At 42.4% G+C, this 26,437-nt stretch overlaps 1 protein-coding gene across 2 annotated transcripts in view; it reads right to left on the bottom strand.

Moving 5' to 3' along the window:
- Window positions 1-1,554: 1,554 nt before the first annotated feature.
- The window catches only part of VCAN (versican), a 129,826-nt gene continuing 104,943 nt past the window's right edge, over window positions 1,555-26,437 (bottom strand). For both annotated transcript variants that reach the window (XM_080972154.1, XM_080972155.1), the window contains 3 exons: window positions 7,240-7,384; window positions 6,069-6,251; window positions 1,555-5,376 (listed from right to left, as the gene is read on the bottom strand). In XM_080972154.1, coding sequence (XP_080828280.1) covers window positions 5,246-5,376; window positions 6,069-6,251; window positions 7,240-7,384 — 459 coding nt within the window. In that variant the 3' untranslated portion in view covers window positions 1,555-5,245. The remainder of the gene's footprint in view (window positions 5,377-6,068; window positions 6,252-7,239; window positions 7,385-26,437) is intronic.

The raw sequence follows: 26,437 nt of genomic DNA, 5'->3' as shown, positions 1-26,437 counted from the left end.
CACCCTTGGCTCAACTACAAGCTGTTCCCTGCAGCAGATCTGGTGACAAGCACCTGCACATCACAGGCACTTATGCACACCCTTCATGAGCAGCCTGTGGCGAACTGGCAACAGCTCTGCCACCAGCAAACAGCTCCCATGTGTTAAAATGCAAGCCTTGGGCTTTGCTGATGTTCAGTTACAAGTGTCAACACATCATTATAATAGGCCAGCCACACAGAAAGCTGTAAGGGGTATTCATCCTATGAGTTAGGGATTAAATGCAATAATTATTTGGGGTTTACTTACCAAGTCCATGACCCACTTGCCCAGTGGGCTGCAATCCACAGGCTGGGCATGGCTGGCTTAGAGGAGGTTTAGCCAGACTTTAGGGATAAGGAGCACACAGGGCATCAGATATCTGACAGGGATGCTGAAACTTAATATTGTGAACCCTCTTGGTGGTAAAATAGCCTGATAAGGAGGTGGCATGCCTGCCATCACATTTGAAGCACGCTCCCAGTGGCGGAGGAAGAGTGTGGGGGGAGTGCACAGCCCCTGGCAGCGCAATCCCGGTGGGGTACCATCACGGCTGCACCCCCCTGCCCGCTCTGGGCACCACACCCCCACAGGCAGCGTGCCATGCCCCCAGGATGCAGACCAGCCCCATCCCCACCTGCTCTCCACCCACCCGCCCCCCAGTGCCGGAGCATGAAGCTCCGCCACTGTACCGTCCTTCTCCCAACCCAGGTAAATAGGCCACTGAATGGAAACAGGATCAGGCAATGGTGAAGGCAAGCCCTTTGAGGGCCCTTGGGTGTCTGGTGCACGATCGCTTGGAGAACGCAGAAACCACTAGTCTTTTGGATGTGGTTGCTTGGATTGTGCACAAAGAATTTAGCGTGAAAATGTTCATGCATTCCTAGTACCTTCTTTGAAACGAGATGTAAAAGAGACAAGGGGAGGGACAAGCAAGAGTGCAAGGACTTAAAAGGTTGTTCTTGATCCAGCAAACCTTGATTCAGTGAATTGAGATCATTACCCAGAGCCAGGGGTCAGCAAACTTTTTCAGCAAGGTCCCTCAGACCTTGTGGGGGACCAGACTATATTTTGAAGGGGGGGAAATGAACGAATTCCTATGCTCCACAAATAACCCAGAGATGCAATTTAAATAAAAGGGCACATTCTACTCATGTAAAAACACGCTGATTCCCGGACCGTCCGCGGGCCGGATTTAGAAGACGATTGGGCCAGATCCAGCCCCTGGGCCTTAGTTTTCCTACCCATGCCCCAGACCATTGACTTTGAGAATGGGAACATGGGCTTATTGTGTAAAGCAGAGGCGGTTAACCTGTGGCCCTCTAGATTCCATTGTATCCCAACACCCATCAGCACCAGCCAGCATGGCCAATAGTCAGGGAAGACTGGAGTTGTAGTCTAGCTCCATGGTGGTGTAAGGGCCAGACAGTGCACATGTTCACTGAGACTGGCAAATTGTTTCAAAGACCAACCTTCACAAAGAAATCAACTAAGAAGGAGGGCAGGCATGACTCAGAAATACATGCACTTACTTAGCACAATGCCAAATGATTTTATTTTTTATTTTGTAATGATAGAGCACCTCTACTTTGCAAAGTATATCCCCACTTTCAAATCCTTTGAAGTCTTTGTATTATTATTTGGCTGAGCTGAGGTTCAGCAATTCTTCAGTTCCCTCTCCCCCACTTACCTTGATTTGTCAGCGAGTCTCAGGAATAACAGCAGTAATCCTTGTGTTGGTACCAACAAGATCAAAATGTCTGTTTCAGTACAAATGGTGAAAAGCAGTGATAAAACCTACACTAGTGTATTTTTGTACAAAAGGACATATATATACTGTTTCTTGAGAATAATCTCAGTTTACACAAGATTTATTTTTTATATTTATATATATATTTATATGGTATATTATAAAACAGATTTCATAAATTACCTGCATCTAATTGACTATGGTCAAATCAATTTCCCATTAAAAGTCAATCAAAAAAATTGACCCTGGTTAATCAGCTAAAAAGTTATTATTAGAAATGTAGAAAAAAGTTATGAAAGTGTTTGCATCACTCAGTATTTGTTGTTCTTGGTTATTTGACTTGACTCATCAGTAGAACTTGACATTACATAGACTTAAATTTGAAGACATGCAATAAACAGAACATATCACAGTAGAGCAAAACAAGATTTCTTTGGTGAGCCAGAAGCTGATATATATAAAAAATTAACAAGGTTTCTAAAGTTCTTTCACAAAAAACCCCAAAACATTCACATTACACACCATACAAAATAGAATACAAATAGTGAAAAAAGTATTATGGGTATAGAAAAGGAAAGAAATGTACAGTTCAAAACAGTGGTAGCTTTTTATGAGAGACCATGATTCTTCTCAATGTGATTTTATATTTCACAAAACTGGTCCCAGTCTGGGAACCCCTGGGCCTTTGTAAGAGTGAAGCTACTGAATGTGCAACAAAATGAAGCTATATATTGTTTATGCTCATTGTATACCTTTGGTGAGCAAGCTTACCTGCCAACTACCTCTGTCTTAACATGGAAGGTTAGCACACCTATTTCCCACAGCATGGTTCAGTTTTGCTTCTGATCATCACACAACAGGGCACCTGAAATGGGATCTCACCACTCCTCTCCAACTCTCGTTTTTTGGCCCGCCAGATATTGTGCATCATTGTCTTGAAGCTCATTTAATAAATGGCCCAGTTTCTTTTAGATTCCTCCATATTTTGTTTGCAGATTGTTGCACAGGGGAAAGAAACTGTGTTAATCTACCATAGATTCACACATTATTTAATCAGTCTATGGTTACCACAAGTTCTCAGGGTGCATTAATTCAGCTGAAAGAGGTTTCAGGCAGTGGGAAACTGTAAACTACCTAGGGGAACATGCCAAAATCAGAGTTACTATTTGTTTTCTAACATTTTATCCCGCCTCTCTTCTATCATGGCACCAAAGGTCCCAGGAAGTCTTCCCATCCAGGCACTGAGTTGCTTAGTGTCAGCAAAATGTGCCTTCAGACCATAACCTGGGACTTGAGAGGAAACCCTTTACAAGTAAATAATCCACACCACTTGAGGCTGCATCTATATGAAATTCTAGCCGCACAACATTTATGTGTGAAGACACATTGCTGCACCAATCCAGGGCCAGTTTCCTAACTTGTGAGAGTACACATGAGTTCTGTTCACAACTATAGCTACATCACATACTAAATGTACACAACAGAATTGGATTATGAAGAGGTCAGTCTATCAGCTAGCCCTTACTGATTAATGTTACCTTCTACTTACAAACTTCACATGTACTGATACAACTAGAATATTTTTCTTCTTTAATACGTTTTTGGACAGAAAATTTCAGATCTTTTCTTCTCAACAAAGCTAAAAACAGAATATTGCAACTGGGGGGATTCTTTTGGGCCAGATAGGACCATACTTGTTCAAAGATCCACCATTTGTGCCTGACACAGAGAGTGTACATCATATCCCTCTGCACACTACTGGAATGCCTATACTGCATCTCTGATATCACCAGGCATCCATGCAGAGCAGACCCATTTTTGTGTGGTCAATATCCCAGATAAAATTCAGAAATTGTCCTGTGTTAGACTTGATGCACAAGGCCAGATTAGAATGTCACACTCTTGTGTGGGCAGTGGCAACTTTGGAGGTGAGGAAGGCATACCAGAAGTGTGGAGAGGGAAGACACACCCTTGCTCCCCAGGCATGGCATGGACCTGGAGATAAGATACTTCTAGCCCTTGAAAGTACCAACCCAGCCTAGCCCTTGAAAGTACCACTTTCTGCAATTAGTGTACCCCACCTGGCCATGGAAGATGAATTGAGAAGAGCTAAGGAGACATATCCCCTCCTTATACTAGGCCTGTTAGGCAGAAAAATCTACAATAGTTCTAGGAACACAGAGATTATTCACAAGTCAAGGTATTGATTGCTTACAAGTCACACAGCTCACACTCATGATCCCATTTATTATATAGATATAGATATATTCTCTCAAGTCAAGTCAAAAACATTTGAAGCCAACTCTAGTTCTCCCAAATGCATCAGGATGAGCTTGGAGGCTGAAAACAAGCTACCAAGCTATTTCAAGATAAAAAGAACATCCAATAAATTATATCAGTATGGCTTACTTCATTTATTTAGGTACGCTTCACAGCTGCAGCATTCATACACAAACATTCATTACTTTATAAAAGGATTAAAAATGGTTATATATATTTATATATACAAAATTATTTACTTTTTCGTTTGTTCGGGGTTTTTTGTACAACAAAAGTTGTAGGTCTATCGTATCTCCATCTTAAAATGCAGAGAGCTGTAATGTAGACCCACGGTTAGTGTTGTAAAAGTCATCGTTAAAAAAAAAAAGTGGCCCTGGTTGAGATTTATTGTATTAGCACTTATTATTGTTATTATTATTATTGTTATTCCTACAGGCCCTCCTTGTCATTTTTTTTAAAAAAGTCCTCCAGGCAAGTCCCTTTTCAATCAGTGCCAATGCTGAAAAGGACGGAAGTCAAGTTCCGCATTGCAGTCCATTGTTCAGGGTTGTTCCTGCTTGCTGTGCTCCTTATGTGTAAGGTTTCATCACACAGTTCTCTATGGACCTCTGCTGGGAAAGAGCAGCATTCCTCTGCTACTTTGCTCATCTTCAGCCATTGCAACAGCCGTTTTCTCCCATGGTTACAAAAAGAAAAGAGAGAGCAGACTGCAATTTAAAATTATTTTCAGCCTGATGAAGTACCTCAAGACAAACAAACAAACAAAAAATGATTAAAGACCTCTGAGGCCAAATAGCCATAAATAAACTTGAACTTAGTGTGACATTTCATTGTATATACAGGGTTGCTGTTCTTTTAACGTAACACACATTAAAACACCATTAAATCATCTTATTTACATTATCATTGGTGCTAAAATGGAAGAGTTTTAATTATTATAGGACGCTGGGACAGGGACTCTAATGTTCCCTCATCAATGACATATGAACATTAACATGCTATAGATGGCTGGCAATCTCTCCCTTTTCGATTTTGCATTTGTAGCAATCACAGATGTGTGCTGAGAGTTCTGAGGTCCTTAAGTTTTCAAAAAAATAAAAATGCTTGGTAATACTCCTATAATTGATTTTTAAAAAGGCACAGTTAAGTTAGGACTTTGGCTGGCATGGAGAACATCCCGCTTTTGCCAGAGTGCGTTCAGCGCCTTGAATCCTGCCATGTCCTGATCCAACGATGAAAATGTTTTGATGAATTTAATGAGTTTCCCTTTCCTGGTGAAGAATGTTTATAATAATATTTCTTAGAGTAAGTCCTTTGGAATGAGGATGCTGGAAACAAAAGAGAAAGAAAAGAAGGAAAATGTTGTAAGCATGCCAGCAAAACTAGAAGCATGATGAAGAGATGCACTGTGTTAGACACACAACTCAGGTCCGGACATTTCCTGACCAGCGTAGAGTCTTTGTGTGGTGGAGGAGAGGGCATGGAGGTAACATGGGTGTTCACACATTACATTCAACGAGGGTACAGTCTGTGAAACTGGGAGCACAAATAGTTGAGCTACACACTCATACAGTACTGTATGTGTGTTGTTCAGCAAGTGTACAGTCTGTGTACCTGCCTACATAACAGCAGAGCTCTACATATGAACAAGTGTACACTCTTTCACACAAATGTTTGTACAAGTGCAAAGATGGCTTGTACTGTATTCAGGGTAACCTGTGAACCATCCTAGAGTCACATGCAATTCAGGCTCTCTGTCTGGAAATCCAATTGTGCAGATGTCCAATTGGCACAATTCTCCCACATCATAAAAATAAGATGATGGAATAAAATGAGCATCAGAATGGTCATACACCTGTATGGAACACCTGCATTAAATAACACTATCTACAGGGTAGAGTGGAGAGGTGTGTTGGGGCAGGGAGTGGTCTCTCCTCCTCCATGCAAAGACATTTGACAGACTGGTGAGGGTCTAGCCTGAATCTTGGCAATCACAAATCCCTTTGCATAGGCAACTCACGATTCATGCAGGTAATTTTAGGCAAATCCCATCGTCCATTCCCTTGGCACCGGATGATTGGAACATGGCGCTGGATAAAACCATCTTTGCAGTGGTATCTGATCAAGGAGTTTATTTCATAACGAGGCTTCATCTTCCCAAAAGTCTTTGCGTTTTCTACAACTGGTGGCTGGCCACAGGCAACTAAAAGTACAAATTCAGACTTATTGTCAGTTTTCTTCCACACCACCTCGGACAGAACTCACTTCTCTCTCCAAAAAGCCCACTATTCAGACTGGGTTCTCAGTCATTTTTAGAGAGTTTGATGAAAGGGGACCCATAGCCTTCATTTTTAAAAACTAAATTAGTCAATTTGAAGTATAACTTAATTTGATTACAACAATTTTCAACCTTTCCTAAATAGTCACTAGAAGTTTATAACATTGGAGGAAGGCTAGGAGGGCTCATGTGAAATCTCACGGGAACATCAATAACATCAACGACCTGAGATGTCGTGAGAGCATCCAAGAACCAGCATGCTTCGACGGCCTTGCCCCACAATCAAGGCACAGAGGTTAAAAGCTCTTTTCATGCCAGGTCTGCCTGGGTTACCCAGCACGAAAGAGCTTTTAAGCTCTTTGTCTGATTTGGGGGGCAAGGCGCGCCAGCTCCAGAAAACTAGGGTTGCTCGGGGGGGGGGCAGTTCCAAGGGAGTACTTTGCATATAGGCATTTTTGCTCATATGAGGGAGCCTTGGGACTAAAGCCCCATGAGAAGGAACTCTGCTCTTTGAAGGATCTCACAAGTGGAACAACACAATCCTAACCACATCTACTCAAAAATAAAGCCAATTGAATTCAGTGCTGAATTAAAATAAGTGGAGTTAGGATGGCAGTCATATGTCATTGCATTTTTCTCTTACACAGCTGAAACATAAAATTACAAGAAAGCTAAAGTAGGGATGAAGAATTCTACTTAGAGTGCATTCATTTGTTTCAGCACATTTTTAATAATGGCATGCAGCCAGTTTCAATAACACAGCCAGCACTGATTTCTGCAGCACTAACATAGCTCGGCCTGCAATGAAATATGCTAGTCTTCAGACATTATGACTTGCACATGTAAGTTCACAAGCCTGCACTTCTTGTGTATTTCATGTGGCAATTTGTGACCCTGGTCTGAAAATCCTTACCTGTTCCTTTCTTGCAAGTGTAGGTGAGATGGTAGTTGCATGGTACATCGTTCCACTGGCCATTCTCATGCCAGATTATAACAACACAGTCTTCTCCAGAAGAAAAGAAACTGTCTGGTTGGTTTGGTCTCCAGTTTTCATATTGCTGAAGAAGATAAAGAAAAATACCAGAAGCATGGTTTAAAAGAAATTGAATTCAAGCAGGGCTTGCTAAGTTAAGGACCAATGAAATGTAAATATTTCCTTCCTCCTCGTAGTCCCAAAGAAAACCTGTCCTCTGAAGCTGCTATCTGCACTGGGAAGAAATTTTCCCCTGAAGTCAATAAAGTGTTCCCTCCCAATGCAAATAGCAGCTTCAGGGGGCGGATTTTCATCAGGATCACAGTAAATGGGGAAGGGTTCTCCACCCATTGCTATTCCACTAATTATCCTTCCCCGAGTACCATAGGTCTTATTTGATTTTTTTTTTTAAAAAAATGTGTACATTAAATACAGTAAGGTAAAGGTAAGGGACCCCAGACAGTGAAGTCCAGTCAAAGACGACTATGGGTTTGTGGTACTCATCTCACTTTCAGTCTGAGGGAGACAGTGTTTGTCCACAGACAGCTTTCTGGATCATGTGGTCAGCATGACTAAACTGCTTCTGGTGCAACGGGACACCATGACGGAAACCAGAGCGCATGGAAACACCGTTTGCTTTCCTGTTGCAGTACTCCCTATTTATCTACTTGCACTGGTGTGCTTTTGAACTGCTAGGTTGGCAGGAGCTGGGACAGAGCAATGGGAGCTCACCCCGTCAAGAGTCTAACAAGGAAGCACCTATCAGAGATTGCCATGTGGACATTCTGTACTATCCAGTATGCACTACTACAGCCTTGTGTCTTGTTTCTCAAATAGCCCAGAGAGAGAAAATGCTTGCCTTACCAAGACATCCCTTTTTCATTTCTGTAATGCATAGCATTAGAATATGTTTCAAAACATATTCAAAACATATTGGGAAAGTTTGAGGGCACAAGGAGAAGGGGACGACAGAGGACGAGATGGTTGGACAGTGTTCTCGAAGCTACAAACATGAGTCTGACCAAACTGCGGGAGGCAGTGGAAGACAGGAGTGCCTGGTGCGCTCTGGTCCATGGGATCATGAAGAGTTGGACACGACTAAATGACTAAACAATAACAACGTTTCAAAACTCTTTATCTGAATAAATAGGACTACCGCAGAATAAGTACTACATTGTACTATTCTTTGTCTTGCGTACAGATACAGATATATGAGTAATCAGGAAAAGAGAGGGAGAATACTTGAAATCTTCTTAGCTTTTCTCTGTGGTGCTACAAAACTTTCATTTCAAGTAGAAATTAATGGTGGATAAAAATAAGTTTCTAGAAGAGCAAGAATCCTCATAAATACCTGGCATGTACCAGTCACTCTGTCCCTTAAATGGTCATAATGGCACAGTTCACAAGTGCTTTTATTTAATCTCAGTGCTTACTTCTTGGAGCTGGTCCACTTACATGCTTATAAAAAGTACAAATTGTTTTCCTTTAATTCTTTATCTAGTAATCCAAACAATGTCTTTCTGAGAACATTTTACTAATAAAGTTAATGCACCACACAAAAGTGGTGCTTAATTATCCTGGCTGTGGAAAAGCGGAATATAGTATTTTGAATACTGTATAGTATTTTAGTGTCGTATTTCCTCCAGTATGTCAATAATGGCTTTTTATGTATACAGGCAAGTGAACTGTAGACTTCTAAATTGGGCTGCATTAAAAGTGTTGTCTGTGCCAGGCTATAAAACATTTTAATTGCCATAAGGCTAGGGCTACAGTCTTATGCTTACTTATCTGTGAGTAAGACCCACTGAACTACAGGGTCTTTTTTCCTATGTAAATGTGCATAGAGTCAAACTATTCATTGATTATTCTTGCCTGGTATCATGGAATAATACACATTGGTCTTCTAGGAGATTCCAGCTAAACATCAGGAATAACTTTCTGACAGCAAGAGCTGCTTGACAGCAGAACAGACTCCCTCAGGGTCCTTTCCAACTCTACAATTCTATCCCAAGCAATGAACTGACTTGCTTTCTAACCAGGTGCAAAACTCTGAATATAACTGCAAGAGTCAGGGCTTATTTTGCAAACCTCATCCAAAACTACTAAGTGACTTCAGTCACTCTGTAACCAAGCCTCTAAGTAACACCTTTTCCTCCCAATAGCTGAACATTCATTTTAGTTTCCATATGCTAGTAGAAGATGCTGGTGGTCAACTCCTGGCAGAAATGGCAGCCCTGGGATTTCAAGACGTTACATTCCAGCCAACAAAGATTCAAGAGCCTTTACATCAAGGGCCTGCAATAACAGCCGTGAGCCCTGGCTTGCATATGCTGCTGGCAAGGCCCTTCAGTCCCATGGAATGAATTTTGCAAGATTGCACCACATCCCCAGCCGTAACGTGCTGTTGCCTCACAGCTGATATCATCACTGCTCACATTTACTTTGGCTTTCTGACCCGCATGCTGCTTTTTACTAATGCCAGAACCACTTAACAGAGGAGGTTCCAGACTCCTGAAATGCTTTCTTAACTCTCCATGCTACACATATTGAACTTTTCCATTTCCTTATTTAGGCAAGCATCACTGATGGGGAGATAAGCCTTCAGAAACGGTTCCCTTGGCCCGCATTAAAACATGGCACAAGACAAGTGCATTGGGGGCTTGAGTCCTCCTTTTACAAATATGGGTGGAAGTCAGGTTTAACTGATGCAGACCAGTTATTGGAAGATCCCAGTGCAGATGGTGCTCAGATGGCTCTGGTGAGGCAACTGTGGCCCTCCAGTTGTTGTTGGACTCCCAACTCCCATCAGTCCCAACTAACATGGCCAGTGACCAGGGATGGAGAGAACTGTAGCTCAACAATATCTAAAGGACCACAGGCTGCAAACCCCATATACGGCTCATATGATCAAGGCAAGTTTCACATTTTGCGACTACCTGTGTGGCACCACATGCTTCTTGTTGTTGGCATTCGCCTGTCTCCAGAGATAATCGAGCACACCTCTGGGGGTGAAGTCCAACTACTACACTAGCAACGCTGAAATGACCTCCCCTGGGTGCCCTGCAGTGTGTATGGAGGTTCTGGGCTGCCCAGACAACAAGGCCTCTCTTTTGGCCTTGTTGATGTGGTCCAAAGAAAGCAGAGCAATATGTTGGGCGTCAGCTAGGCTGCAGGAATTTATGGAAGGAGGTGTACAAGGCTCCATCCAGCTCTGCATTTGTGTAGGGTTTGCTCACAAACCTTTTCTCCTCCCAAAGATCTCCCGCAAGGCAGTGGAGGTTTAGCTTCAGTGTTTTCCTTCTCCAGGGGTACCAACTTGAATAAAATATTGGGGTGGCCCTGCATAATTGATCCCATGCACCATTTGAATGACAATGCCCATAAACTTTGGGAAGCCCAAGCCCTCTTAAATATTTTATGGGTGGGGTGAAGGGACTTCAGCCCCTAAGACTTGGCTCCTATGTTCTCCAAGATGGGCTACCTTCCCAGGTTGATGAGCCCCATCTGCCTCTCACTTTCCTCTACAACATGTGCAGAAAGTGTCTTCATGACTGTTAGACACACTATTGGTCTTGCCCACCCAACCCGCTGGAGCCTGCCTTGGCATGCAGGAAAAATCTCTAACTCACTGAGGGTTTGAGACCCATTGGCTACCCTCACCTGGTTTAGCCTGCCAGTCAAAACCATTTCCTGTGGTGTGGCCGCTGTCACTTGCTGACAGCTTTTAGGAGCCATAGGTAAGAGCTGAGTGCAGGGTGGGGACCAAAGGTAGGCAAACTACCCCAGAAGCAGCATAATATTCCCCCCCTCCCTAGTAGGATGGAAAATAATAGTAGATAGATTAACTTTCTGATGAGAAGAAAGGACCTCAATCTTTCACTAAGCTCCACAACTACAATCTGCTGCAAGACTTTAGGGGTTGGGATTTCAGCAACCACAGTATCAGTTAACTGATGCATGAGCAAGGCTACTAATGGGAACGTGATTCCATTAGTATCTTTTAATAGATTTAGGTGAAAACGGACATCGTTTCATGGGAGCTTCTCCTGGTGTATTCATGGAAGTGTCTTGTGCAGAAGCTTTCAACTGATTTCCATCAACTAATTTCAACAGGGCTCATGCAGGCAACATTGCTGTGGTTTGTGCTCCATGTCTTTGTACTTTCTATTTTATTCTATTTCTGTATTTTTCAAATAACACATGGAAGAGAAACAGAATGTTTCATTTCCAGTTTTGGCACAGAACAATGTCTTATATTTTTGAAGCTTAGCCAGCCAAATGAACAGGCGGATACAAAAACAATACCCCTTTCCCAGTTACTTTCCAGCTAAGTTACATCTTTGTATAAATGAAGAAATAAAGTGTTATGCTTTAATAGATGAATGAAGCCATCAGCTAAAAGTCTCGCTTTTGTACTTAAATCAACCCAAGGATGATCCAGGTACAACAGCAAGCTTCCACAGATAATAATAATAATAATAATAATAATAATAATAATAATAATAAATTTTATTTATATCCCGCCCTCCCCAGCCGAAGCCGGGCTCAGGGCGGCTAACAACAATAAAACAGTATAAAAGTATAGCATAAACAACACTCTAAAATCATTCATTATAAAATTAATTAATTCAGGCCACTGGCAACCATTGGGCCAGAGCTCCGCGAAGATTGCCGAGGGAGGGAGTCAGGCTGTGCCCTGGCCAAAGGCCTGGTGGAACAGCTCTGTCTTGCAGGCCCTGCGGAAAGATGTCAAGTCCCGCAGGGCCCTGGTCTCTTGTGACAGAGTGTTCCACCAGATCGGAGCCACAGCCGAAAAAGCCCTGGCTCTAGTTGAGGCCAGCCTAACTTCTCTGTGGCCTGGGACCTTCAAGATGTTTTTATTTGAAGACCGTAAGTTTCTCTGTGGGGCATACCAGGAGAGGCGGTCCCGTAGGTACGAGGGTCCTAGGCCATATAGGGCTTTAAAGGTTAAAACCAGCACCTTAAACCTGATCCTGTACTCCACCGGGAGCCAGTGCAGCTGGTGTAGCACCGGGTGAATGTGATCTCGCAGCGAAGACCTCATAAGGAGTCTCGCTGCAGCATTCTGCACCCGCTGGAGTTTCTGGGTCAGTCTCAGGGGCAGCCCCACGTAGAGCGAGTTACAATAATCCAGCCTGGAGGTGACCGTCGCGTGGATCACAGTGGCTAGGTCAGGGCGAGAGAGGTAAGGAGCCAACTGCTTAGCTTGGCGGAGATGGAAAAATGCCGCCTTTGTTATAGCTGCAATCTGCGCCTCCATGGAAAGGGAGGTGTCGAAGATTACACCCAAACTCTTAACGGACGGTGCTGGCACTAATTGCGCCCCCGCAAGAGATGGGAGTTGCCCCCCCAATCCCATATCGCCCCGTCCCAGCCACAGGACCTCTGTCTTCAAAGGATTTAGCTTCAACCGGCTCCCACGTAACCATCCAGCCACAGCTTCCAAACATCTGGTCAGTGTGTCTGGGGCCGAGTCAGGATGGCCATCCATCAACAGATAGAATTGGGTGTCATCGGCATACTGATGGCAACCCAGCCCAAAACTCCGAACAAGCTGGGCGAGGGGGCGCATAAAGATGTTGAAAAGCATCGGGGAGAGTATCGCACCCTGAGGTACTCCACACACCAAGGAGTGGCGCGATGACAATTCCCCCCCAAGCGCCACCCTCTGTCCCCGACCAGAGAGAAACGAGCACAGCCATTGAAGGACTGTGCCCTGGATCCCCACATCGGCAAGGCGGTGGTCCAGGAGTTCGTGATCGACCATGTCGAAAGCTGCTGACAGATCTAGAAGAATCAGCAGCCCCGACCCGCCTCGATCCAGCTGTCTACGAAGATCATCTGTTAGGGCGACCAGAGCCGTCTCGGTCCCATGACCAGCGCGGAAGCCAGACTGGAATGGATCCAGAGCCATGCCAGATACAATGGCATGTGGGGATATGTTCTGTGTGTGCAGAGCGGTGCTGCTTGGGGATATATACAGGGCATCAAGAATGTGGAACAAAATGCACAGAGATCTTTACGGGAGTGATCCTCACAGAAGTGTCAACAGATGAGAACTGAAAAGTGACATTTCCAGTCTTCTAACAAGTATATACAACTTGTCCCTAAGATCAGCTTCCATACCTGAGGACTGGAAAGTAGCCAATGTAACACCATTTAAAAAAAAAATTAAAAAGGGATGGAGGGGAAGAGGATCCTTCTCCAGGTCACTTCTCTTAATATTAGTCTCTGGAAAACTGGTGGAAAGCACTGGTAAAGATAAAACAGAATATGCCGAAGCAAAACCAGCATAGACCAGGATGCTGAGCTAGATGGTTAGATGTTCTCAACAGATTTTTGGTACTTCCATCTTTGACATCCATTTGAACCCAAGCTCTCCTGTACCCCATTTCCTGAAAAACAAGTGGGTGCACGGCTGGCCCTACCATTAGGCTAACTGAAGCAGCTGCCTTAGATGACAGATGCTGTTGTTGGGGAATCCTGCTAAAGGGAAGGAAAGCTGGGTAAAAATGGGGAGCGATCATGGAAGCACCATGTTCAAAGCCCATTTCCCAATACATGCAGAAATGGCACGATCCTATGGCAGCACATTGTCATTGGTTGGAGGGAAGGACACACTTTGCTCAACCTCTGGGCCTCCCCACAAGAAAAGAACAAAGCAATGGATTGTGGTTGCTTCACCAACAGGGGCTTCTCTCTAAGTTGATTAGTTTACAAGCTTTAATTAATTAAATAGTTCATCAATACATTGATTTTGCAAGTTAATTGAACAAGAGTTCTGAAGCCAAAAGCACACTGTCTTTGTTTTTTAGATGATGCAGATGTGTTGTAGAAGGCACCAGCATAGAAGAGGCAACCCCAGTTTGGGAGAATTCCTCATTTAAGATGGTGCATGCTACCCATATTTTTCAAACAACCCTGTAAAGTAGGTTAGGCTGAGGAACATTAACTGGCCCATGGTCACTAAATTAACTTTATGGCTGAGGATAGACTTAAATCTGCGACTCGCCAGTCCTAATCTGACATCTAAACTATAATCTCATGCTGGTTTTCACATAGATCTTTCTTGGCGAGATTCATTACAGAAAATTAAAGCTGCCTTCTGCATTGCCAACTAAGCATCACTTTCCAATAATTTATCATTCTTTCAGAGAGAAAGTATATTGTGTGGTCATTCCTTATTAGTTATAGGACTGTGTTCCTACTGCTACCCATTTCTATGGTATCTAACATTTAAGTTTCAGTTAAACTATATTGCTTCATGCCACAAGAGATACAGAAATCCTTTCTTGAAACTGCCTTTAAACAAAACAAGAGAAAAACAACAATTGATTTTGTTAGCTGCTTGCTAACTTTTGTCATTCACTCATGACGCACATCCAAAATATACAACTCTAGCTTTTCTTTCTTGAAATCTTTTGCATATATCCTAACCTATTCTAGCTTTATAGCAGCTTAGTTACTTGGGTAACCAATAAGTAATTCTCATGGCTCTTCAGTTGTTTGAATGTTGTCAAGGTGAATCTGTCCTGAACAGTATCTAAGCAATGCAATAGATACTGAATGATAACAGCTATCCCTTTTATCTCTGAAATCCCCACCAAGTGCCCGGGATCAATAGTTGGGATTTCACATTCCAGAGCAGTCAATGGGACAGAGTGTAATGAACCGTGACTAAATCAACTGCCAATGCAGAAAGCATAATTACTTGACCGTTGTGTGAGAAACCAATGAGCATCCAATATCAAGTATGTGGTTCTTTCTAATAAACAAGTCCCAAAATTAAGTAAGTCAGTCATTTAATTTTCAGCTTCTTTAAATGCTTCCTTAAGAGAACTGAGGTTTTCTTTCCCTTCCTTCCACTATCCCCTGGAAATTTTTGTCTATGTGCACAGGGGGAATGTTACAAGCCTTTCATAAAACCCAAGGAGCCAAGGACACCTTCAAAGCAAAGCAAAATAAGCCTAGCATTTATCAGTGAGTGCTTTAAAATTGAACACCGGAAACCTTCATTAACTAGTGTTGTCTTTCCCATAATCCCTCCTATCTATTAGGAAAAAAACTCTTCCACTGAGGCAGATAAGACCTTTCAGGTTTTTATCTAGAAAGTGTGCTTCCTACACAGGAAAATTTCTTCTGAAGTTTATTTAACTTCAAGTAAAGTCCTTCCATTGCCCACATGAACAGCTGGGTTGTCTGCAAGTTGACCTGTCAAGGGTGCCCTTAGTTTAGTAAGTTCAGACTGAGCTGATTCATAATGAACTAAGCATGGCTTTGGTTCCACTGAAGGCAGCTTTTAATTAGTGTAACACTGCACATTGCCCATGGCACTTTTTAGATGTAGCAAAAACAAACACAGTTTTTAAATGCACACCTAAAGTGTGCAAGCTACAAACATTTTTATCAACATGTACTATATAGGTACAATGATAAGAGAGTCAAGAGACTTGTCAACCCAGAAATAGGTTGCAGTGTATTCAGTGGGGCCCGCTTCCCACTAAGTTTGCATCACAGGGGTAGGGAACCTGTGGCCCTCCCTTCCCTGGTTGGGCTGATGGGATATGAAGTCCAACAAGAGCTGGAGAGCCACTAGTTCCCCAAGCCTGGTGTTTAAGATCAATGCTGAAGTGTACCAGTTTGACAGATGTGTTTGTCTCCTTCACATGTTATTATGTACATTCAAAAATCATAAGCACACACAAAAACAGTGTGCTTAGGAGTCATGTGTTTGTACAGTGTAACCAGCAGGTTTTGCCAGACTTGAAAAAGTGTACAAACTCCACCTTCCCCTTCTGAATCAAGGCAGAGATGTTGCACAGAACAGAAGGAAGATATTCTCCCATCCCAACAGCTACCATTGATGAACCTATGTGTGCTGCCAATATTCACACACAGAGGTGGGAAAAGACAAATGTATCATTGGAATTCCCCAGAAGGCTGCAATGAATCCGGCGAGGATAGACCTAATCTATTTGCATGGTTAAACGTGCCACTCTGAGTAAAAGAATAAGAGAGTTGATGGAAACATTCAGAAAGCAGATCTGCATACTTTAATGCACAACAGACAAAAAGTTATACAAGTCTCTACTTTGGATGTGCCACCCACATAAAATCTTATTAGCTCCCTCCTACTGGAGTCTGCTGATTGGACTAGGGTAAATATTACTTGTGTACCTCAGGTACACTGAGTTTTGCACACCAGACACCTGAGAATTCTCCATATGAAAGGGCCTAACATGACTTATTAGGATGTGGGATACTATTAAATTTCTGACTGCATGCCAGATTTTAAGCCTGTGGATCTCTCAGCACATACATCTTCCGAGATACGTTTTCCACATGTCTCGCAATGATTTCCTGGTATAAAAAAGTGCCTTATGTAAAAAAATAAAATTTAAAAAAAATGCTCTGAATTTGTATTTTGCTATTGGGGAGCAATCATTTGGAGATTTAAAGCCATTATCCACCGAAACTTGAAGAGATCAGCTCAGTGTAAATGCTTATTCAGCGTCACGGGAAAATCCCCACTAGATGGAGCTGTTTACTCGTTGCTGAACCAAGATAATAAACGTCCTTGATTAAAGGAGGTTAAGAGCTTTAATACACCGGAAAGATGTGATTCCTTTAGTGCTCAGCACAAATACCAAGGAAATCAATCACAATCTTCCCATTGCCTTCTGCGAGCTTCGTGTGTCTCTAGCTGGGAGAGGAAACAAGAAGGAAGAACAAAGAGAGGAACTGGGTTTGTAGAGCAAGTCTTAATAAAATGCAGATTCAAGCAACTGGTTTTGTTACATCAGCAGTTTACAAAAAACAACAACAAACCATTCAACACTGAAGACTACACTCAAAAATTCCCATTTTAGACATTTGTGCCATAGTATCACAACAGGCAACACGACCCACCCTACCATTAGGCAAAGGGAGGCAGCCACCTCAGGTGGAAGATACAGGGGAGCAGGCAGTGGCTACAAGGTGCTGACTGACAGATCTATGTGTCCCACACAGCCTGCTCTGCACTCTCTAAGCCCAGCTGCTGCCCTCTGTTATGGATATGGTGGAGGATGCTGTCCTGTCACAAGTGTTGAAAGATTTGACGGCCACTCCAGTCAGCTTCTGGGATGGGGTGCCACCTTGCTTTTTGCCCCAGGCAGCAAAATATCTTGGGCCAGCCCTGTCAGACAATGAAGAAACAGCCTGCCTACCTATCCATCCTACACAATTTATGGGTCTCTGTGATTAAAATGGCTTTTCCAACTTGTCACAACTATAACATGATAAACAGCAGACAATTCAGTTAGCTTTGCAAAAACATAATTAACAATTAAAAAAAAATCCGGTTATACCAAATGGCAATCATAAAAGCAGTACCTTGCAGCCTTTCCAAAAAAACAGGAAGAGGCCAAGGAAAGCAAGAACACTTCACAGTCTCAGGACAACCACCACAAAGGCCTGTTTTTCACAGCACATATTATTGGCTCACATGGCAAGGTTGGATCTGAAGCATGCAGCTGGTACTGGGAGATGCAGTCACAGAGGTATATTAGTCTGAGTCTTTGAAGAACTGAGGATGTTAAAACTAAGGCCTTGAACATTTATCCAATGAAAATAGGTACATCATAAGTGGGACATTCTGGAGTCAAATAAGAAACTGGGACGGCTTCTCTAAATCAGGGATGTTTCTGGAAAAGAGGGACACTTCCAGGCTAAATCTGCTTCTGCCTTCTAAGATTCATTTGTTCCAGCCCAAAGATTAAAAACAAACAAAGCAAAACGCCCATATATATGCTGCTTGAAGGTAATGTGTTACCTTGTTTCACTAAGCAAAAATTCCAAACAAATGCCTGTGTGAGTGGCCTCTTTACTAGTTTGAGCAAAATAAACACGATTTTGTCACCAAACAATATATTTCAAGTAATTATAGTGGCAGGCTTCCCCCTCCTCTTCCTCAGAGTAGGTCAAATGGGTATCTTAAATTGAAGCCGTACCAACCAAAAATGAAAATATTTGCTAAGTTTTAAAATCCTTTTATTCGAGGGTCCCGGGGGTCTTTGGCACAACAGGCTTTTTGTCTGCTGTCTGCCTGCAGCACTCTCAAGCGGGGGTTGTTTGTTTTATTTAACTCTCCCAGGCAACTTTCTTCCATGGAAAGCTCACGGTCTCTCTCCCCTCCCCACCTTCCTTTATACTCTCTCTGAAAGGGGCATAGGCACAGATTTGTGTAGGGTAAAACTGAAGAAAGAAAGAAAGAAAGAAAGAAAGAAAGAAAGAAAGAAAGAAAGAAAGAGAAAGAAAGAAAATGCTTTGTTCTTTTCGCATAAAGAACTTCTGTTTCCTTTTGTTGCAACATTGCCTCTTCCCATTGGCATCCTGAAAACCCATATTATAAACATGTGAAATGTGTCTGCATGGAAGGGAAGCGAAATGAGCATAGGTCTCTGGACAGTTTTAAAGTGGCAATGCGCCTGTTTCCTTGCTGCCAGCAAGCCAGGGGTGAGACACAATCTGGCTGCAGAGACCAGTCTGCTCGTTTAATAAAGCACTAATCTTGTGTAATGTGAGTGAGCTCACTGCCATACAAAGTACTAATTATCAGCAGCGTTTTCCAAAGGATATGAATAACTCCCCCCTGTGAGAAAGAGGCCCAGCGCACAACCTCGAGTAGCTGTAAGTAGTTAATCCATAACATGAATGGTTCCAGTGGACTCCTTTACAGCTTCGCCTGCTTGCAAAGGTCCCGAATAGCAAAATGGTAACCATCCAAGTTCAGTGGAAAATGTGCCAAAAACAATACCTGCTTTTTTTCTGTTTACATGGTTAGGCTTTGCTGATATCAAAGTTGGCACTCGCCAATCTAATTGAATTATTTGAAATGCAATTTCCCTACAAGGTTTTTAAACACCTCCTAATGATGTCTGAAGGGGGCTATTTACTCACGGCGTGTGCATATCTTTTTCTTCTTTTTCTTTTAAAGAATTCAAGTAATTAAAAGGGGGAAGCAGCAGAACTTTAGGAACTCAAACCTTAGAGACGGGAATTGTTTGATCAACAGATGCCCCTGTGTTTATATGATAAAGGCTTTCCCCCCAGTTTGGGCAGCAACCCAGGCTTGTCAAGACTTGAATCATAAAATTCCCATGTGCTTCTAAGGAAGCCCCAGGAAGTCCAACAGGACTGAAATGTGAAAAACCCATGGCCAAATCCTTTTGTAGTTCAGATTTCACATGGCACCATGGCTTGTACAGTGGTACCTCAGGTTAAGTACTTAATTCATTCTGGAGGTCTGTTCTTAACCTGAAACTTCTTAACCTGAAGCACCACTTTAGCTAATGGGGCCTCCTTCTGCCGCCGCCTTGCGATTTCTGTTCTCATCCTGAAGCAAAGTTCTTAACCTGAGGTACTATTTCTGTGTTAGCGGAGTCTGTAACCTGAAGCGTACGTAACCTGAAGCGTACGTAACCTGAAGCGTCTGTAACCTGAGGTACCACTGTATAGATAAATAATGACTTGCTTTAATTATGGCTGCCATACGTTGGAAGCACAGAGTTTGGCAAAATTGCTTAAGAATAACTCCAAAAATTTTGCAAAGAAAAAAAGGGCAGGGGGAGAGATCAACAACTTTGTGCAAAACTAAAAAAAGCTCCTGAACAACTTTTATGTCTAACAGATAAAGACATTGGCAAGATTATTGTAATAATCTGCAGTTTCAAAAGAATATATAATCAAAATAGATGAATAAAAGAATAAGTTAAGTTAGAATATGCAGGGAATAATAAAATAAATTTAAGGAACCGCAGAAAAAGGAGGAAGGAAGTCGAGGCTTGAAATGTTAGAACTATGGTTAAACTACTGAAATGTATATAGATGAAAATTATTTTAATAATAATAATAATAATAATAATCAACTTTTGTGTTCAGATTTTCACTTTTGGAAATATGGCAACCCTAGCTTTAATGGGTTGGCTCACGCATAGCACTAAGCCAAGTCTCCGCTCTGAAGCGGAGTACTGAGCAGATGGGAAACACTAGACAAGCAGCTCTAAGCAACAGTTTGCATATTTTTACATCTGGAAGGTCACACCGTAATGTGGAGCTTCTGAACTATGGTTAGAACAAACCATGGTATGTCTAGTATATTATGTCTAGACTTAGGCACACAGTTATTATTGCTACAAAACCTGGAGCAAGGCGAATCAGGCTACAAGAAAGTCCAAGTTGGATCTGCTTGTGAGCTTTCCATAAGAACGTAAGAGTAGTCCTTCTGGCTCAAACCAAAGTCTCACCTAGTCTAGCATTCTGTTCTCTTAGTGGACAAACCAGATGCCTATGGGAATCCCAGGAGTGGGACATATCTGGGGACACCAGGTATTAAACCTGAGACCTGAAATTCTTTTCAAAAGTGCTTGGGTCAAGAGTTGCAGCAAATTATGCCTTTACATTGCTAAGAAGTCTTAACTTGCTTTTGTTCATGAAGTTCAGTTCAGTTCATATGCAAACTCTTGCGGCAATTTTAATAAAGCTCCTTTAACGCTAAGCATGAACCCTACAGAGAGAGCTATGTTTATATAGGAAGCCCTACTGAATTCCAGACACCTCCAGGGTGCAAGATACTAGGAACTGCATTTCTCTCCCTCTCTCTCTCCTTTTTATTCTTGGGTGGTTTTCCCAAACTTTTTTTTTTTAAGCTTTTGAAAAACTTGAGGTATTACTGGTGAAATGCATGAAAGCAATTTTGTTTGGTCCATGAAGAATGATTCCAGTGTGACAGCTCGTGGTTGGCTCTGCAATGACCTAAGCATTTTTCCTGCAAAGCTTTGCTTGTCAATGAGTCCTCATGGATTAGAAGCTTACTCCACTTACTGGAATTATTTTTGTTAACTTCATATGCATTCCAGTCAGGGTATGAAAAAAAAAATGCAGTGCACAAGTCTGGTATTTTTACAGTTGTTAATTCTGGTAAATTGCCAACAGCTGATAATTTCCATGGGAAAAAGTAACCCAAGAATTCTGAAAATGAACAGGTAGACCCTTGATTCTTAATTACACTTCTCGTCAAACACATTGATTGATGAAGTATTCAGTTAACAATATAGCAGTTGATCCTTACTTGTACAAAGGCATTGTGCAAAGACTGTACTACTGGGCAAAAGAGTGAAAAGTTGCCATTCAATGAAGTTATTGAAATGAAAACTCTACTGTATTTCAGCGTGCAACTAGTTTCTCCTGATTCAAAGAAGTCTTCTCTCAAGTCTTGGTTCCAATGGGAATTTCAGGTGGAAGCCTTTTTTTAATAGGAACCATGCCCTCAGAGAACATATGTAGCAAGTTTTACAAACTTGTATATTAACATCTACTGATCTCTGGAATACTGCAGATTCCCCCAAGTATCTCCTTATTTAAAAATGGGTAGAAGATTAAATTGGGTAGAAGAGAAGGGCAACCAAGATGATCAAGGATCTGGAAACCAAGCCTGATGAGGAACAGTTGAGGGAGCTGTGCATGTTTGGCCTGGGTAAGAGGAGACTGAGAGGAGATATGGTAACCATCTTCAGAAATCTAAAGGGCAGTCACATAGAAGATGGAGCAAGCTTGTTTCCTTCTGCTCCAGTGGCTAGGACCCGAACCAATGGATTCACGTTACAAGATTCTGACTAAACATCAGGAAGAAATTTCTGACAGTAAGAGCTGTTCGACAATGGAATGGACTCCCTTGGAGATTTTTAAGCATAGGTTGGATGGCCAACTGTCATTGATGCTTTAGCTGAGATTCCTCGAGATCCCTTCTAACTCTACAATTCTATGATTATGTTCTGTAAATTTGTGATTCTGTGTGCAATTCCCTAGACTCTAGCAATGATCAAACATTTACAAGCTGTAGTTTTTAAATAAGCTATAGCCACCAACTATACAAATATACCTGTTAAAAATTTCATTTCATTTACATTTTTATTTTTTTAAGGTTCAAAAAATTTATTTTATTGTCAAAAAACAAATTATTTCAACCAAAATTTATTTTTCTTCTAAGATTTGAAAATAAGAGATGTTTCTCCACAGGAGACAAAAGATATCACTATAGCTGGAAATTAAACATTGAATGGTTTGGAACAAAAGTGCTATGTGACTGTTCTACAACCCCCCCACCCAACTGTTACTATCCTGGGGCTTTCTCTCTCCGCTCATTTTCCCTTCCCAGTTTAACCAGTTGGAGCAAAGCTTTGTGATGGAGAATCCTTGGACTTCAAAAACAGCTGGACTAGATAATCTGTTTCCTCCAATCCTATAAAACACAATTCAATTCTAAAAATATATATTGCCAGTTCTTGCCAAACAAATTGCCTTACATGGAGAGAATGAGAAAGCTGAGGACTTCCTCAATAACTTCATGAAAAAGATTTGCACTGAAGCAACCCCAAAACACATTCTATAATTTGCCATGGTAGTTTCCCATTAAAATGTTCTGTTCCTATGAAGAAGAAGAAAAAACCAGGAAAAGGAGAAAAACAAAAGCAGAAGTGACAAAAGAGAATTTCTGAAGACAAAGCTGACAGCAGCTGAAAATATTTCATTGTGCCAATTCATAATTTATTTCAGAACTCTGCGTTGAATATATTCATTCATTTATCTGTCTGTCTTGCCTACTAATTACACTTCCATATCCCACATTTTAAAATATACGTTATCTTCTGCTTTTCTTCCATCATGGAGCCCAAGAAAGTGTACAGGCAGTTTCCAAGCTATCACCCATCTAGGCACTGACTAGACGTATCAGCAAGGTTGTGCCTTTAGGCCAGTGTGGGATTATTCTTTCAGAGAGCCTCACAGTGACATACATTGGATATCCCAGATGGGTGAAATCCATAGTGAAGTCCCTTTTGTTTGTTAGGCATCACTGCACTGGTTTCCCAGGGTGTGGCTGCTGTGACATTGCTAACAGCTTCTGGGAACCACAGGTGACAGCTAAGTGCAGGGTGGCGACCAAAGATGGATAAACTACCCCAGAAGGAGCACAATGTGTCCATCCCCCCAGAAGTACTACCACTCTCCTATCTACAGCAGGGATAGCTAACCTGTGGCACTCAGTGTTGGACTCCAGCTCTCATCAGCCTTGACTGCTGGTTATGCTGGCTGGGGATGATGGGAAATAGAGTCCGGCAACATCTAGAGGGTTGCAGGTTAGCCACTCTGGTATATAGAATAGCAGAGTTTTTTAGGAAATAAGTCATTGCTTAATAAAACAACGCAAGGAACTATCAGGTGAACTTGTTACTCCCTTCAGTTCTATAACCTGTGTCAGAATTCAGCTCAAAACACAGTGCACGTTCATTAATTAGTTGGAAAGTTGGAAAAAGCTGCATCAAAATGTGCAGATAAGATGTACAGTGGTACCTCAGGTTACAGACGCTTCAGGTTACAGATGCTTCATGTTACAGATTCCACTAACCCAGAAATAGTACCTCGGGTTAAGAACTTTGCTTCAGGATGAGAACAGAAATCGCATGGCAGCGCGGCAGTGGCAGCGGGAGGCCCCATTAACTAAAGTGGTACCTCAGGTTAAGAACAGTTTCAGGTTAAGAATAGACCTCCAGAACAAATTAAGTTCTTAACCCAAGGTACCACTGTAGTCTCAGCTCTTGACACCCTGCCAATGGTAGACTTCTTTGCTACTTCTAGTCCCCTGCCTTCCTCTTCTCCAAACTCTCGCACAACATTTCCTCATCCCTTTAAATAAAAAAGGATGCACAGAATCGTAGAATTGTAGTGTTTGGAAGGATGGCGGGTTAAAATTATATTCATTGCAACTAGTGGAAGTTGGGACCAGTTCTCTTTTGCTGAGTGAGCTGGGAAGGCAGGAAGTTTACATAAGAAATGAATAAGAGCACTGCTGGATCAAAATGAAGATCAGTCGAGTCCAGGATCATGTTTCCCACAGTGACCAGCAATACATCTGTGGGAAACCCCGGCAAGACCTGAGTGCAATAGCATCTTCTGCTGTTATTTCCATGCAACTGATATTCAGAGGCATGCTGCTTAACACTTTGGGATGCATAAAATACTGGTCATGCTTAGAAGATATCCATTAATGTTAGCAATGACTGAATTAAGTTCTATTGATTTCAGTAGAACTACTCTAATCACTGCTAAGTCTGGCTTTAATCCTGTTTGTATCAGCTGGAAAAAGCATAAACGTTATTGATTGTTTCTAAAGAAAAGAAGTGGAGGGAAGTGGTTAACAGAAAGGAAGGAAAAAATGGGATGGAGATCAGTCGGAAAGAGGTCTGTTGGCAGATGTCCTTATCCTGCTCATCAAATGCCTTCTTTTCCTCATCTCAAAAAAGAAGCTAAAAATTTAACACTCGGGTTTGTTCAAAAGCCTGAATTAGGATTTCATTTCCTGGAGTCTGAAGATTGGTTCCATGCCATTCTTGGCTCTCCCACCCTGAGGTTTATCACATGTTTAATACTGACTAGCTTGAAGACAGGCTGATCTTGTGAATACAATTCTTGGAGTGCTAGAATGCATTCAATCATGAAAGGGTGGGGGGAGGATAAACATGGTAAGTGGAGAACAAGGCCATTCAAGCCCACAGTACAGACAGAATGTGTGAGGCTTCCAAGAATGAGAAAAAAAGGGGGTGGGAGGGTGCCCTGGGGAGAAACAGGCTCTCTCCTGCCACACGCCAAGAGAAACTACTCCTCAAGGCACAATAAAGCACATTTGTTCCAGCAATAAAGTATGTCAGCAATATAGCACATTAAGAGAAGGAAAGAGTTGCTCCCCTTTTTCATTTTCTACACTGTCACCTGCAGCAAATAGCAGCTCTTAAAGAAAAGGGTCCTTCAAACACATGCACACACACAAAGCCACTCAAACCCTGTGGTAAACTCTAAATGGTAATCAATCAAGGCGGATTCTTCAGTGACTTCTTTCTGAAGCTGTCATGTGTGATAGTCAGAAGTGATGCCAGGACCAGACCTTTTCCTGGAGTCCTGACAACAGAAGGCAAACAGTAAGTGTAGCCCCAGTATCTGTGCACAATCCACAGGCTAAAAATCATATATATATTTCATATGGAAAAAAGGTATTTTTGACTTGGATGAAACAAAGCCCTGTTTTAAAAAGAAAGGGGCAGCTGAGTGAGCAGCAGTTTTATTTGCTTTACTTTTGAATTTATGCGGTATTTTGTTGCAAAGCATCTGTGCTTAGGTCGGAGAGTGAACCGACTTCAGTTCACGCTATTCAATCAGAGAATGTCCCACACCATCCCAGTTAGGGCCTAGCTACATGTGGCAGAAATAAGACGCCACTAGTAATCATGCTGTAGCTTTTTAAAAAATTAAATACCAGGCACAGGAGCAGGAATTCTTCCAAGGAGCACAATATGGGGTGGAGGGCAGATTTAAGCTTCCCCTCCCACACCAAGGTATCGGAGAAAATCCACACCACCACGGCAATTTGGGTTAGGATAAAATAAGAATTCACGTCGATGCCATTTAAGCCCTTAGAAAAGAACAGAACACGGAAGACTTCAGTCTCCAAAGCAGAATGCATGCAAGGCAAGGACTTCAGTGTGGGACATTGGGTGCCTATTCTCGTGGCTGCAGGTTGGCAACCTTTGTACAATGCAGCTGGGACTATAGGAGCCTCAGTGGTTTGTATTCAGGGGGTCCAGAAGCTCCATTTCCCCCAGGAAATAGCTGCGTATTAAAGGCCCCAACAGAGAGCACAGGAAATGTTAGTGCAAATGTTCACTCATCCATGGCTTGCAGCTCACTGAAATACCTCAAGGACCGCCTCTCCCCATATACCGTATTTTTTGCTCTATAGGACACACTTTTTCCCCTTCAAAAATGAAGGGGAAATGTGTGTGCGTCCTATGGAGCGAAGAAGCCATAGCCCCGCGACCCTCTCCAGGCTGGAGAGGTGACACGCGGCTATGGCAGCAGCCTCTACGCTGCGCGCCTTTCCGCTGCTCCCCGACCTGCTCTTTGGGGCTGGTGGTGGGCTTCCTCCCACCAGCCCCAAAGAGCAGGTTGAAAGGAACCTGAAGCCTGGAGAGCGAGAGGGGTCGGTGAGCACCGACCCCTCTCGCTCTCCAGGCTTCCAAGGTAGCCG

Source organism: Podarcis pityusensis (genome assembly GCF_964106645.2).
Source record: "Podarcis pityusensis genome assembly, chromosome: 11".
NCBI classification, from domain to species: Eukaryota; Metazoa; Chordata; class Lepidosauria; order Squamata; family Lacertidae; genus Podarcis; species Podarcis pityusensis.
Note: the sequence above shows the minus strand (reverse complement) of the source record. Positions and strands in the feature narration are given on the sequence as shown.